This window comes from Nelumbo lutea, chromosome 3 (assembly GCF_056320005.1).
Source record: "Nelumbo lutea isolate HS-2025 chromosome 3, American lotus-T2T, whole genome shotgun sequence".
NCBI lineage: Eukaryota > Viridiplantae > Streptophyta > Magnoliopsida > Proteales > Nelumbonaceae > Nelumbo > Nelumbo lutea.
This window is the reverse complement of record NC_142686.1, coordinates 41,885,810-41,899,873: the sequence shown is the minus strand read 5'-3', so window position 1 is coordinate 41,899,873 and position 14,064 is coordinate 41,885,810. Positions and strand designations below refer to the sequence as shown.

Sequence of the window (14,064 nt, the reverse complement as noted above, 5' to 3'; positions counted from 1 at the left end):
CGCATGGATGCACAACTCAGCGACATGTCTTTTGCGGTCTGATACCGGTAAGATATGTCTTGTATCGGGCGTAGACGATGCACTACCACTGTTCGTCCTTGTGCATGTACAGCCAAAATTTACTTCTTTAATTCTCTCTGAAAACCTTTTCAGAGACATTGATGATTTAACAACTAATGGTCAGATTTTCTTTTAACGCTTGTTGAAAAAACAGAACCGATTTCAAGCATCTCTGTGAATACATCTCTGTAATTTTTTTTTTTATGGTCTAAACTATTCAACCGCTGCTGTAAATGATAAAATTTCTTGCCGAATCGAAGTCTTGCACAGTTGTTGTACTAAAGAAGAACTACCATACTGCTTAGGAAACTACGTTGTCTAGAGCTACTGCAACCACGTTTGGCCTGTTCCATGCGCTGCGCCCTTGCGAATGACGCTTCGAAGGCTATCTCCTTGTAGCAGGTACTCAAAAACCTTGTTGATCTCTGAGAATGAGACTTCATGGATTATCAACTTCTCCAATTCAAGGGTCAAATATTACTACAAGGCAGGTTGGAGTAATACTTGATCTGAAATACAATGACTATTCAACTTGTTCATGTATTTTTCAACAACAGAGAATATGCCAGAGTGGAGCTTGTAGTTTCCAAAGAAGGTGTCTTTGAGAGTTCTCTCATTCAAAATGTTCATTGGGTGGCTATTGAATCGATTATCTTTGCTTGGCACGCCCACGTTTACAAGTAGTGCAACGCCCCAACCAACCCTGCAAAGAAACATCCCCAAAATTCAGTTCCTTTCATTGTTCTAGTAAAAGATTTGAGGAGCTTGACGATTTGATCAGAAATTACATTGGAATGCATCAGAACACTGTTGTCATGGCATTGATGTTGCTAGTATACTCCATATTGCTCCCGTCATCTCCTCTGCTTGTTATTCCAGCGAACACCTAGTGAACGAAATTCAGAAAGAAAACTTTGTCTCTGCCAAATTAGTTACTGAGGCTGTGTTTGGTTGCAGTTCAAATTTATTTGTACTAGTATAAATGCATGGGAGTGCAAATTAGGGTTGTTCATAAGAAGGCCCAACCCGACCAAACCGACCAACTCAGACCAATCCAACTCGAGTCGGCCGGGTTTTTATCAACACTGGTCAGTTTCAGGTTGGGTAAATTTATAAACCGAAATATCGGGTCGGTTTTGATTTTCTTGTATAAAAACCGAAACCGACCCGAAATCGAACCGAAGTAGTCTTCCTACTTAACTAGTCTTCTACTAGTTAGGTAGTTCCTAGTTTTCTACTTAACCAGTCTTCTACTAGAACTAGAACAGCCATATCTTCTAGTTCCTACTTAACTAAATTATATCTATCCTAGTTTATATAGAACAGTTTGACTTTCTATTTTATTGTCTTATTGAATATTGATAACTTTTGTCTTTTGTCTTCTAACTTTTGTCTTATTGAATATTGAATATTGATAATTTTTGTCTTCTATAAAACAGTTTTGTCTTTTGTCTTATCGAATACAAAAGCTTTTTGAGTGGAATAGAGGTTAGTAAGGTTGACACTGGACCAAAGGTGAGACAAGTTTCAGAAATAAGGTTTGACTACAGGAGCAAAACCGAAACTGACCGAAACTGACCCAAACCAACTCAAACCGACTAGGTCGGTTTTGCCTATCAGTGGGTTGGTTTCGGTTTCCACCGCAGGTAACCCGTCCAGGTCGGGTTGGTTGGGAAAACCCCAATAAACCGACCTAACTTGACCTATGTACAACCCTAGTGCAAATGTAAAAAATGCAAATTCTTGCTTAATTTTGTTTTGGGTTTTACTTTATTCTGCTTTATGTCTTAATTTACTTTATTTGTACTGAAACCAAACCAAATAAAGTAAAAATTGAAACAAAAATAGGTTAGAATTTACACTCAAATCATTTGCACTGTCATGGTTTTGTGTCGGTGCAAATTTATTTTCATGGCAATGAAACACAGCTTAAGGCTCATTTTGGAAGGAGTACAAATATAAATACATAAAATGCAAAACCTTGTATTTTGTATATATTTGTACTGTATATATTTATATTTGTACTCTTTCCAAATTGAGCCAAACCTAAAATTGACCCCAAAAACTTCCTTAGGTTGTGTTTGGTTGCAAAGCAAATAAATTTACACTGATGCAAAACTATGGTAGTGTAAATGATTTGAGTGTAAATTCTGACTTATTTTTATTCAAATTTTAACTTATTTTGCTTGATTGCAATACAAATGAAAAAATAAATTAAGACATGAAGCAGAATAAAATAAAATCCAAACCAAAATTAAACATGAATTTGCATTTTTTACATTTTCACTCCCATGCATTTCTACTAGTTCCTTCTTGTTGAATTAATTTGTCATGAATAGTCCTTCAGTCTCAGTTTGGGAAGAGTATAAAAACAAATATGTACAATACAAAAACATTGTATTTTATATTTCTAAATCTTATATTTACACAGTACATATTTGTTATTATACTCTTCCCAAACTGAGCCTCGGGTTCAAAACCTTGGTCACACCAAATTTTCTAGATAGTAGAGGTGCAAATGGATCTAATCATGATCCGATCCGATCTTATTTGGTCAAATTCAGATCACCCCTAGTTGGATCTTCGGATCATATTTGGATTGAACCCCCTCCCCCCATCCGATCCTATGTGTTATAAATTTATAAATATAAATATATATAATATACATATATATGTTATTTATTTATTTATAAATATATATATATTTTTTATAAAAATCATGTATATATATGATGAAAATAATTAAAAATACTTATATTTTTTGTTTTTTTCTTTATTTAAATTGGTATATTTTATGTTTTTTAATAATTTATTAATTAAAAAAAAAACAAGTTGGACCAAATCAGATCTAAAGATCCGATAGGATTTGCATTCAAATTGAGTCCTATCAAATTCGATTGGATCCAACATGAACAATGTCAGATCGGATTCAAATCTGATCCAATCTAATTTGTTTACATCCCTACTAGATAGTACTAATTGTATTATGGGAATCAATTTTGATACATCCCTTACAGCTACACTACTAGATAATTGCACTACGGTAAAAGTACCTTCATTGAATCACCTGGTTTTAGATCGATACCAATGATTTTTAAAACCCCTGGAATGAAAATGTAGATGTTAGGGTCCATTTTGTTCTAGTTAGAATTGAAATCAGAATTGGAATGATCCATTCCTATAGTCTGTTTGGTTCAGACAGGAATGGGAATAGGAATTAAAATCAGCAGGAATGGGATTTCGTTCCTAAGAGAGAGGCAGGGAATGACCATTCCCTCAAATGGGGGAATGCCATTCCAGTAGAAATGAGAATGGAATTCTGATACCACCCAACCAAACAGTTGGAATCGGAATAGCCCATTCCAATTCCGATTCCAGACCCCTATTCCTAAACCAAACGGGGTCTTAATATCGGCAATTATCAGATTTGTAAATGTTTTATATGTATATAAATAAATTTAATTTTTTATACAATTTCCCTCACTCAAATGAAATAGTAGGGGGTTAAATAAAATTTAACTTCTTAAATGAAGTCCAGGTATACCCCTACTCCTGGATTTGCAAATGCCTTCGGCAGCCTAATCATGTAAAATAGTTTAGAGAAGAAAAGAATACAAGATATATCCTCAATGCACGGCTGCAGGATCATGTCCACGGCATTTTGTGGCCAGCGGTTCCAAACTACCAACATACAAAGGAAGTGAAAAGGGATTTCGTTTTACCTCCAACCTGTATGGATCCCACAACTAAGGGTACAGACAACCTGGATCACTGTATTCCCGTTCAATGAACATTTTTGAATATTGAGAGAATTCACAAAGGCACCTTCTTTGGAAACTACAAGCCTCACTCCGACATACCCTGTGTTGTCGAAAAACACATGAACCAGGCGAATGGTCATTGTATTTCAGATCAACCAATCACTATTTGTATTACTTTCACCTGCATTGTAGTAATATTTAACCCTTTTTTTCTTGCTTCGGAGGAACTTGAATTGGAGAAATTCATAACCCATGAAATCCCATTCTCAGAGATCAACAAGGCCTTTGAGTACATGCTACAAAGAGATAGCTTTCAATTCATCATCTGCATGGATGCATAGAACAGGCCAAACGAGGTCGTAGTAGCTACAGTCTACAGGCAATATAGTTTGATGATCAGTACTATTCTTTCCAGGGTATTTTAGTAAATGTACATATGGAGAAAGTTGGATAAGGTTAAATATGGTAATTTAAAAAATTAATGTATTATGTCAAACATTTTCCTTAAAAAAACTAAGCGAAGGAGGTATTTGCACTTTTTTTCTCAAATAGTGAGGAGAGATTTTAGGGTAAAAAAACAGGGGAGATTTAATGGATTCTTACAAAACTCAGGGAGTATTTTTGCTATTTTCCCAAAAAACAAAATTAGGAAACTCATCACCTCCCCCGCCCGAAGAAGTATAGCGTAGGCAAGTTCTTGGTTCTTCTCTACAACTCTCACTCTCTTTGCAGAGATCTAAGCATATTGGCCCGGTTTATACAAAAGAGACAGAACATAAACCAGAAAATCAAGAGAAAAGAGAGATATATTCATTAGTATAGTAGATATTAAGATTAAACTCAACAAGATTATGAATACCAAGAATATAAGCTTCACCTGATATTATCAGCAATCCCTACAGCAAATCCATCAACAATAACTCGTTCCTTCTTGTTGCTTAGTTCATAAGCCCCATGTTTCGTTCTGTATTACAGATTTATAGACACTGGCATTAATTCAAAGTAAAAGATAATACAAGTAGAAATCAGAGCTCAAAAGAGAAAGCACACTGATCAGCTCAAAGACGCTCGTATTCCGATCAGTGTTTACGAATACAGAGTAGAGTTCGTTCACCTGTTTTACTTCCTTTCTTCTTTAGCGGCCAGCAGGTGTCTGTCTGGTAAACCGTGCAGTATAAACGACTAAGATATATATATATATATATGGATATGGTTCAGGGTTTCCTTTCGTTGCTATGTCTACAAAATGTCGACACCATGAATCCACGGCCATAAAGCTGTCAATGGGTTGTGCCTATGAGATGGATCCGAATCGAATTAACTGATTGTGTTGGTTCTGGGCCTTCTGGCTCTCTGGTTTGGGTCCGAACTGATTCTTGCTGCTTCGGACCAATTAAGACCCAAATCGATTATATAATTGGGTAAATTACTTAAAACCTCTCCTGTTTCTTACAAAAACATATCCTAAACTTTTAACTATGGCAAAAACAAATTATAGTTAGTGACTCCTCTCATTAGTGTGACATTAGAAACCAAATAGAAATCGATGATATCATGCGTGTTTTAGAACCACCGTTAACCTGGATGGTCGAATTATTTGGCCCGGAAACTGTTCCGGCAACCACTTCTGTTTCATCCTTAATCTGGTTTTTGGCCAGTGACCAAGTCAACTAAATCATTGATTTGGTCAGCAGTCCGCTAATCTGGGCAGTTGAATTATTGATCCATTCGATCGTTCAATGTTTTTTATTTTAATTAATTTTTTAAATTGAAAGGGGCCATCTGTTTAAACCGGACGGTTGAACCATCAATACAAAAACTAATGGCCAGAATGGTTTCAATTCCAAATCGATTTTTAAAACGTTGACATCATGTTTTCAAATTTTTTAAAATGCGTAAATTGCCCATGAATGAATGGCTTATAAAACACTCCCAAAAAGCAGCAATGAAAATTGAAAAAGTAATTAAAGTTATTGGGCTCCGTGTTGAGAATGGTACTAACACCTCTATGAGGCCAAATCTAGCCTGTTCAGAGTTTTGATGCCCATCTCCATATATCAAGTTGCCATTAACGTTATTTCTAAGGTGGGTGGCATCTATTTGCCTTCTCAGTCTTCATCACGGGTTCTTCAAGATCTCTCTTTTGGAACAGTTTTTTTCCCCCTCATCCTTCGGTTCCCTTGACATTGCGGTGAAGATATAACCGTGTCATTGTCGTAGGCTTTGGAGCTCGGCTCCCCTTACCTTGCTCTATTTCTTATTTGTGTCATTAGATTTCCTACCAAGCTTCCCAACAAACGAAAAGTGTGAAGCCCATAATCCTTGTTTTATTTATAAGCAAATCCTTTTAATTCTTAACTCAAATTACGTATCAAAGGTCAACTAAGGCAAGGCGGTAGCCAGTAGGGCTGCAAACAGATTGGATCGGATTCGGTAAGGATATATCCGATTCGGTAAGAAAATCCGACCGATCTGTATTATAAGAATTTGTCAGATTTTCAATAGAATGAAAATATTGTCGTATTTGATTCTACTTAGAATTGTAATAAAAAACTTGGTAATGTAATATAAATAATATAATATAATAATACATTAAAATATATAATATATAATATATAAATAATATATAATATTTCATAATTAATGGATCGAATCGGGTTATGGCGGATTGGATCAGTCTATATTCAAATAGTCATGTTGTTTATTTATTCATGTTTGAAATAGTTTATTTTTAACTCTAAAGTGGCACTCTAGATGCCATCTTAATTTAGTGTTGGGTTCTCATGTATGGTTAGTGGGGTGGGGATAATGTTGTATTTGCATCAGATGGGGACTTGTGCTTCATACCATACCTCATATGGGCCTCTTCTTCAACAATCTATTGGATCAAATTTTATACTATCTATTTATATGACTATATATGTATATAGCAAGGTCGTCCTTATCACCATACTTTTCTTTGCTATAAACCTCCTTCCTAATTTCTTGTTTTTTTTTGAAATTTTATTTTATTTTTAATTCTACATAATTGCCCATTAAACCACTAAGGAAATAAATATAAGCAAAATTATCTCTAATTCCAATTTATCCTCTCCCCCACTTTTTATCTATATCTATCTAAAGAAAGTTTATATTAACAAATTTAATAATTATTTAAATATTATAATGAAATTATATAATAATTTTAAAATATTTATTAAAAACACAAAAATAATTATAATAGATTTCATAATATTTATAAAAATAATTTTATATTTTTACAAAAATCATCACAAAATTATGTATTAACAATGTAAATTATAATTTTATGGATTATTTAATTTAAATGATATTTAAATGATAAAAAATATAATATTAAATAATAATGTATTATTTAAATATTTTAATAACTAAATATCTTAAATAAAAATATTAAAAATAGATAAATAATTTTATAACAAAATATTTAACATTATGTAATAGCTTTAAAATAAGTAAAATACAAATAATGAATAAATATAAATATTTTACAAACTAATTAAATATTTTAAATATCAAAATATTTAACATAACTAAGCTTTAAATAGTTAAAATAATGAAACTATGTAATAAATTTTAAAAATTTCTTAAAAGTAGAAAAATAATTATAATAGATTTCAAAACATTCAAATTTATAATAATTTAATGTTTTACGAAATTAATAATAAAATTATGTAATAATAGAATAAATTATAATTTTATGAATTATTAAATTCAATAAATAATTAATATTTTAAAATGTTAAATAATGATATTACTTAAATAACTAAATAATACTATAAACTAATTTCACTTATATAAATTAATAATTCTAGAAAATGACTTTCAAAAAATTAATATTTACTAATAATAATTTTAAAATATTAATGTATATTTATATATACTAAAATTAAGATTTATTGCATTTTCAGTAATTATTTATTGATTTTGTGATAAACATATTTTCAATAATTGTCTATAAATTTGTTTTTGATTTTTTATTTAACTAAAAAATTAAATAATTATTGGAGATTAAACTATTGATATTTAACTTTTTAAATTTAATTTATTGAACCTATTGTATTTATTGCATTTTTATCAATTTATTTTTAGTAATTATGTCTTTTTGTTACAATTTATTCACTAATATTTATTATAGATTAAACTATTAGTTGATATTACACTATTTATTGACTAATTTTATATATTTTTCATTATTTATTGTATTTTTTGTAATTATTATATTTTTATTAGTTCTATATTGTATTTTCATTATAAAATTATTTTCAATATTTTTGTACTTTCATTATAAAATTGCAATAATTATTAGAGATTAGACTATTAATTTAACTGAAATTAGGAATTTTCATGGGTTGGTTTAGTTCGGTTCGGTTGCAAGCAGTTTGGCCAACCAAATCGACCTGGTCAAGTTGGGGAGTTGGTCACCCAAAACAAACTAACCATTAGTGAAAACTGGCCAAGTTGGGTTGTATCAATTTGGGTCGGTTTTCAATTTTGTTAGTCAGTTCAAAAGATTTAAACTGAAAAAAAAATAAATTAAAAAAATTGTAGTGGTATTATTAAAAAATTAAATTTGTGATATAAAATATTTTAGACTAAGGAATATGGGAATTTTCCCACTTTCCCATATTAAAAAATATATTTAAAATATAAAATATTAATATATACCTATGGTCAGGTTAGTTTGGTTTTGGTCGGTTTACAAATGGCCAAACGAAAACTAATCTAGCTTGGTTGGGTTGGGAAATTTTTGAACCAAATCCAATTGGAAATACTAAAAACTGACCAACTCGGGTCAAGTTGGGTCGGATTGGTCGGTTTCATTTGTTTGATGAACAACCCTAATTGAAATTAATTATTGTTATTTTTGTATTATAAAAAAATTATTAAAAATAGTATATAAAATATAAATAATTATTATTTATTTAAAAAGTTAAAATATAAAACAGTAGTACACTCTTATGTGTTTCTATTGTTTAGCTTTCGCTTAACAAACCCATGCATTGCACGGGTTCCCGCTAGTATAAATAGGAGTGGGTCCATATTTAATGCAATTATAAACTGATTGAATTAAAATCACCCTTAGATCAAATTTATGTTAATCTTGTGTTTCTACGGTTGCCCTTGTGTTCCATGATAAAAGGTAATTTAATATTCACCATGAAAAGTCTTCTTTTTTTTTTTTTTTGTATTAATCACTACTTGACACCCCCATAGGGGGTTGTTACTCTTTTAAGTGAACAATACAACATCACATCAATAGCTATTTTCTTACAAAGATTATAATAGTGGAATTTGAAACCACACTAGCACTAGGACAATTCATCCAGAGCACCAACTGAGCTACCCCTCAGTTCACCATGAAAAGTCAGGACAGGTTAATAAGTCCCTTCATCCCAAAAGTAAGAAGAGGTTTAAGGCTGCATTTGACATTCTTTATCTTAAAGACTTGTGTCCTTTTTGCAATTAAAATGCCCTTATGAACAAAGGAATGTCAAATGAAGCCTAAGAACTGGTCAATGTTGAGGGGAGGTTTAAGGGATTTATCAAAAAAAAAAAAAACCATTGTTTTCTCATGGAGTCCAGATCTGCTGGCCACGTTCATCTAGCTGCACATTACGAACGTCTTTTGTATTTTATATCGCCAATATTCCTGATGTGCCACAAGATGAACGTGACCAGCAATGTATTGTGGTTAGCATCTGAACTTTTGTCTATTTTCATGTTCAGAAAAAATTTAGCTCAGACCAAAAACCTTCTAGGGGTTTCAAAGTCTCTTGATGATTTAACAACTTGATGTCTAATTCATACTTTGTGCACTCTCATTGGACCAGAATGTAAATATGTAAATGACGAGATCAGATTCAATACTCACAAGACCTTGCTCACACCATACTCACACCCACTTGCAATCATGTATTGGAAATATCTCAATACTTGGGGCTCAAATCTAGGGGCACAACTTGGGTGGGTCTAGCTTGAGCCCGAACCGACCCAACCCAAAATTTTACATAGGTTGGGTTTGGATTTTTAGTCTTCAGGCTAGGTTTGGGCCCAAAAAGTTAGGCTTTTTTATTTTTTGGACCGAGTCTAGGTCTAGCCCTTAGGTAGACTGAACCCGGCCCATGCACGGCCTAACTATACACATTCATAAATACATATGTATATACATACACACAAATGTGTATACATATTTACCTATATACATACATATTTTCATAAATGCATATATAATTTTAGAGCAGGTTCATTGACCAACCTGAGCCCAACCCGATTGCATCAAATTACAGTGTGGGTTGAGCTCAGGTTGGGAAGATTGGTCTTGACCTCGATCTCAAGCCTTAAGACCAAATTTTAGGGTCAAGCCTAGGTTGAGCATAAACCTGGCCCAACCTGCCCGACTTGCATCCCTATTCGAATCTTCTACCTGACAAGTTGTTCCCACATCTCTATTCATGGGACACTACAGTTGCACATTAGTAACATCTCCTTTTTTATTCATAGGGAGATATTTCGAAAATACAATGGTGGTGTCCCGTGGGTATAGATGTGGGGACATTTTGTGGGTAGTAGAGATGGAGTGCCATACTTGTATGTTTTAATTCATGGGGAGATATTCCCAATGCACAACTGCAACTCTTCAAGTGACCATGAGAACATTGTGAGCATGGAATTGTGTGCACTAAATCCGAGTTCATAAATGACCCGCAATTATGTCCCAATTATATGAATTTGACTTGAAGTCTTGAGTAGGGGTGCATTCAAGTCGAGCCAAGCCGAATATTTAGCTATTCGAGCTTGGCTAAGCAATACACTATGATGCTCGAGCTCAATTCAAACTAAAGACTTGAGCTCGAATTCGGCTCGAGTCAAAAGCTTGTAAATTCATACTCGACTGTGAGCCAAACATTTTATAAAAAAAAATTATACATATAAAATTTATCTTTTTTATTTAACATATTTTATTCTACATATTCAACTATGATATGAAAAAGATATGATATCCAAAAAATAACTAACCAATAAACTGGAATCATAAATGTGGTAGCAAATAAGGTATTATTTATCAAAATTCATGGGTGAGTTTTGATTGGTCAAAACTCTTCTGATACCATATCTTTCCTGCATCATAGATTTTCCCATATATATAATATATGTAAATGCTCGATTAGGCTCGAACTCAGCTCAAAGCTTGATTTAAATCTACCCAAACTGATCTTTTTTCCCGAATACTAATTAAATTTTGAAAAGCTCGACTTGTGACCACCCATAATCTTAAACTAACAAGAATATTCAATTTTCATCGGTGAATAGGTTGAAAGCTGAAAGTATTGAATTGGGCAAGAGAACTGATAGTGTCTCGTGAGTCGTTGCAACGTTAAACAGGACATACACATCAAATTTTCTTTTAACACTTATTGAAAAATAGGAAACAACTCTGAGCATCCGTGTGGATATGACAATTGGATTCACCTTTGATCCTTGCTAACATAAATATAGTTAGGAAAGGCAACGGGGTGGGGCAGGGACGGAGAGCCTCTCCCCTTCCCCATCCCCATAAAAATCCCCATCCCCGTCCCTGTCCCCATCCCCTCTAATGGGGATAAGGTTATCCCCATCCCCATTCCCACGGGGATCCCCATTCCCTGTGATTTTTTATAATGTTAATAATTTTGTTTTTGCTTTTATTTTATTTTAAAAAATAAAAATAAAATAATTAAAATTTATAATCTCATTAGAAAGAATCCAAACATATTCAACCATACTTTTAAAAATATTAATATGTAGATGTATGTGTACATATATACATATATATTAGTGGGGATCCCACAAACGGAGATTGGGGATCCCTGCGGGGCGGGGAGTGCTCTCTCCGTCCCCACCCCATCCCCACTGATGGGGATAAAAATTTTTGCATCCCCATCCCCGTGGGGGAAAATCATCTCTATCCCCTCTCCATTTAGGATGAATCTCTCCACGAAAATCGGAAAAATGAGAAAAATTATCATTAATCGAGGAATGAAAAAGAATGTCAATATGTCATGAGATGTATGTCAAATCTCAAATCAGTGAACCACTTTTGCTTTCATTCAAACTAAAAACAAAGTGGAATATATCCTTTCCATAATGGGATGCTTCATTTCAACTCGAATCACCTCGTCTCATATGTTTTGTTTTTCCAAGGGTAATACTGTGGTTGATTTGTGATAGGCCAGTACCAACGGGGGGCCATCCTGTTAAAGCCCAAACTTATTAAGGCCCAACTGACACCTGCTTAGAAGAAATTGTAGGAATATGGAACCGCAGTTTGGGCCGTCATTGGATCAGACATCAATACAGCAAGTGATTCTCGCCCAGTGGCCCTTGGACTTGCGGGTGTCAATATACCAATCCGAATTAAAATCAATTTGAGTGGATTCGACGGACCCATAAGACATTTAATTGGAGCAGTCCAGACTTGATGTTCCAAAATATTTGTTGGACTGGATTTGGCTTGGTTCGTTTGTAATAAATTTATATTATACAGGATCTAATTTAATTAATATCCAGTCTATTGGCATGAGATAAGAGTATGGGTGTCAATGGAATCCGATCCAATCTAAATTAAAACCAATTTAACCAGTTGGAACGGTTCAGACATTGAATTGATGAGCCAGTCCAAAATGGTCCGTTGGACTCATTATTCAGTCCATTTTAAAGAAACCGGGTTCAGTTAGTGTAAAGTCTTCTATGTTTTTTTAAACACCAATTGAACTTGGCGAGAGAGATCCAAACTTCAAAAAAAATAGACACGTGGTATTAAAACGCCAGTAGTGGGGATTCCCATCCACTGTCTTTCAACATTTACAACCTGAGTTGAACTTGAACAAAGCAAATTATAGAAACCCTAATATTTACAAAATCGTACCAACACAAATCACCTCCCCCGCCAGAAGAAGCACAGCATCTATTCCACTAAGCAAGCTCTTGGTTCTTGTCTACAACTCTCACTCCCTTTGCAGATCTAAGCATATTGGCCTGGTTCATACGAAAGGGACAGAATATAGACCAGAGAAATCCAGAAAGAAGAAGATATATTCATTATCCTAGTAGATATTAACATTAATAACAGCATAACTACCAAAGATATAACTTATAAGCTTCACCTGATCATCACTAATCTCTACAGCAAATCCATCAACAATAACCAAAGAAAATCTCTTATTGTACGTCCCAGGTTCCAGTGTGCTCGCCAACAACTGATCGTGTTTATTGCTCAGATACACATCAAGTTCGTAAGCCCCTTGTTTCGTTCTGTGTTATACAGAAACCATTGACACAGACAGACAGAGACAGGAAGAAATTCTTAGAGATTGCTGGCATTAATTCAAACAAAAAGATAATATCAGCAGAGATCAAAACAGAAAGTCAGAAAACACACCGATCAGCTCGAAGACGCTCGTATTCAGGATCAAAGTTCATGAATACAAAGTAGAGTACACCTGTTTTACTTCCCATAACCACCTCCTCCCCTTCCTTTTCTTCTTCAGTGGGTGTCTGTGTGGTAAACTATGCAGCATAAACAACACACAGGAATCTGAATGTGGTTCTTGGTTTCCTCTTCTTGCTATTTATACAAAATTGTCGACATCGATGACCGAATCCACACCAACCCACATTTCTAATTTCAGAACTAATAAAACAAAGCAATTTTCTTTCTTTCAACAATTATTTCTAATATCCAAAATGAGTATTGTTATAGCATATATATTCACCCAGATGCCCGTAAGCTAAGATGATTTTTAATTCTCTCTCTTATTTTTTAACAGTATTGACACCACGAATATTAATTCTCTACTGAAGTATTGTCTGTCAAATTATCTTCTTAGTTATTTTAATTAAAATTAACAGAGTTTGTCTACTAAATTGTTGACTACAGCAGGTTTGTAGAAGAAAAGTCAACAATTTAATACAACTAAAGATTTTGTAATAAATAGTCAAAGAATACATTGTATCAACCATATATGTTACTGACTGATTATATATCTAATACCAAGAAAGGCCCACATAATCCAAACTTAATCCATTATCCTAATCAACCCTCTAAGCCCAATGAGAATCTCTTAAAGAGGTCAAAGTTTGTAATACACGATCTAATATATAGAGTCGAACCATATTTCCCTTATCCACAACCACATGGGCACTCAATTCTACTCTCTGAACCTTGGAAATCAAAATTAATTGT

General features: G+C 33.4%; 1 protein-coding gene and 1 long non-coding RNA gene across 2 annotated transcripts; both read right to left on the bottom strand.

The window, feature by feature from the left end:
- Positions 1 to 238: 238 nt before the first annotated feature.
- On the bottom strand, positions 239 to 4,992 carry LOC148864495 (uncharacterized). Its single transcript, XR_016109445.1, has 6 exons — positions 4,936 to 4,992; positions 4,699 to 4,785; positions 4,003 to 4,194; positions 3,783 to 3,921; positions 849 to 946; positions 239 to 763 (listed from the first exon to the last, which is right to left on the bottom strand). It is a non-coding gene; the product is annotated as an uncharacterized LOC148864495 (long non-coding RNA).
- A 7,626-nt stretch (positions 4,993 to 12,618) lies between these two features.
- LOC148864494 (subtilisin-like protease SBT2.6) lies at positions 12,619 to 13,611 on the bottom strand. The gene is made up of 3 exons (XM_088979462.1): positions 13,261 to 13,611; positions 12,986 to 13,133; positions 12,619 to 12,857 (listed from the first exon to the last, which is right to left on the bottom strand). The coding sequence occupies exons 1-3, from the start codon at positions 13,335 to 13,337 to the stop codon at positions 12,795 to 12,797; spliced, it is 288 nt and encodes a 95-aa protein (XP_088835588.1). The 5' UTR covers positions 13,338 to 13,611; the 3' UTR covers positions 12,619 to 12,794.
- Between the last annotated feature and the right edge of the window lie 453 nt (positions 13,612 to 14,064).

What these genes read in the sequence shown, in the direction of transcription:
- LOC148864494 (XM_088979462.1), bottom strand. Translation starts at nt 13,337, where the DNA reads ATGGGAAGTAAAACAGGTGTACTCTACTTTGTATTCATGAACTTTGAT. An exon ending in GAGCGTCTTCGAGCTGATCG is followed by an intron (nt 13,134 to 13,260) that starts GTGTGTTTTCTG and finishes TGTATAACACAG; the next exon opens with AACGAAACAAGGGGCTTACG. An exon ending in TAGAGATTAGTGATGATCAG is followed by an intron (nt 12,858 to 12,985) that starts GTGAAGCTTATA and finishes CGTATGAACCAG; the next exon opens with GCCAATATGCTTAGATCTGC.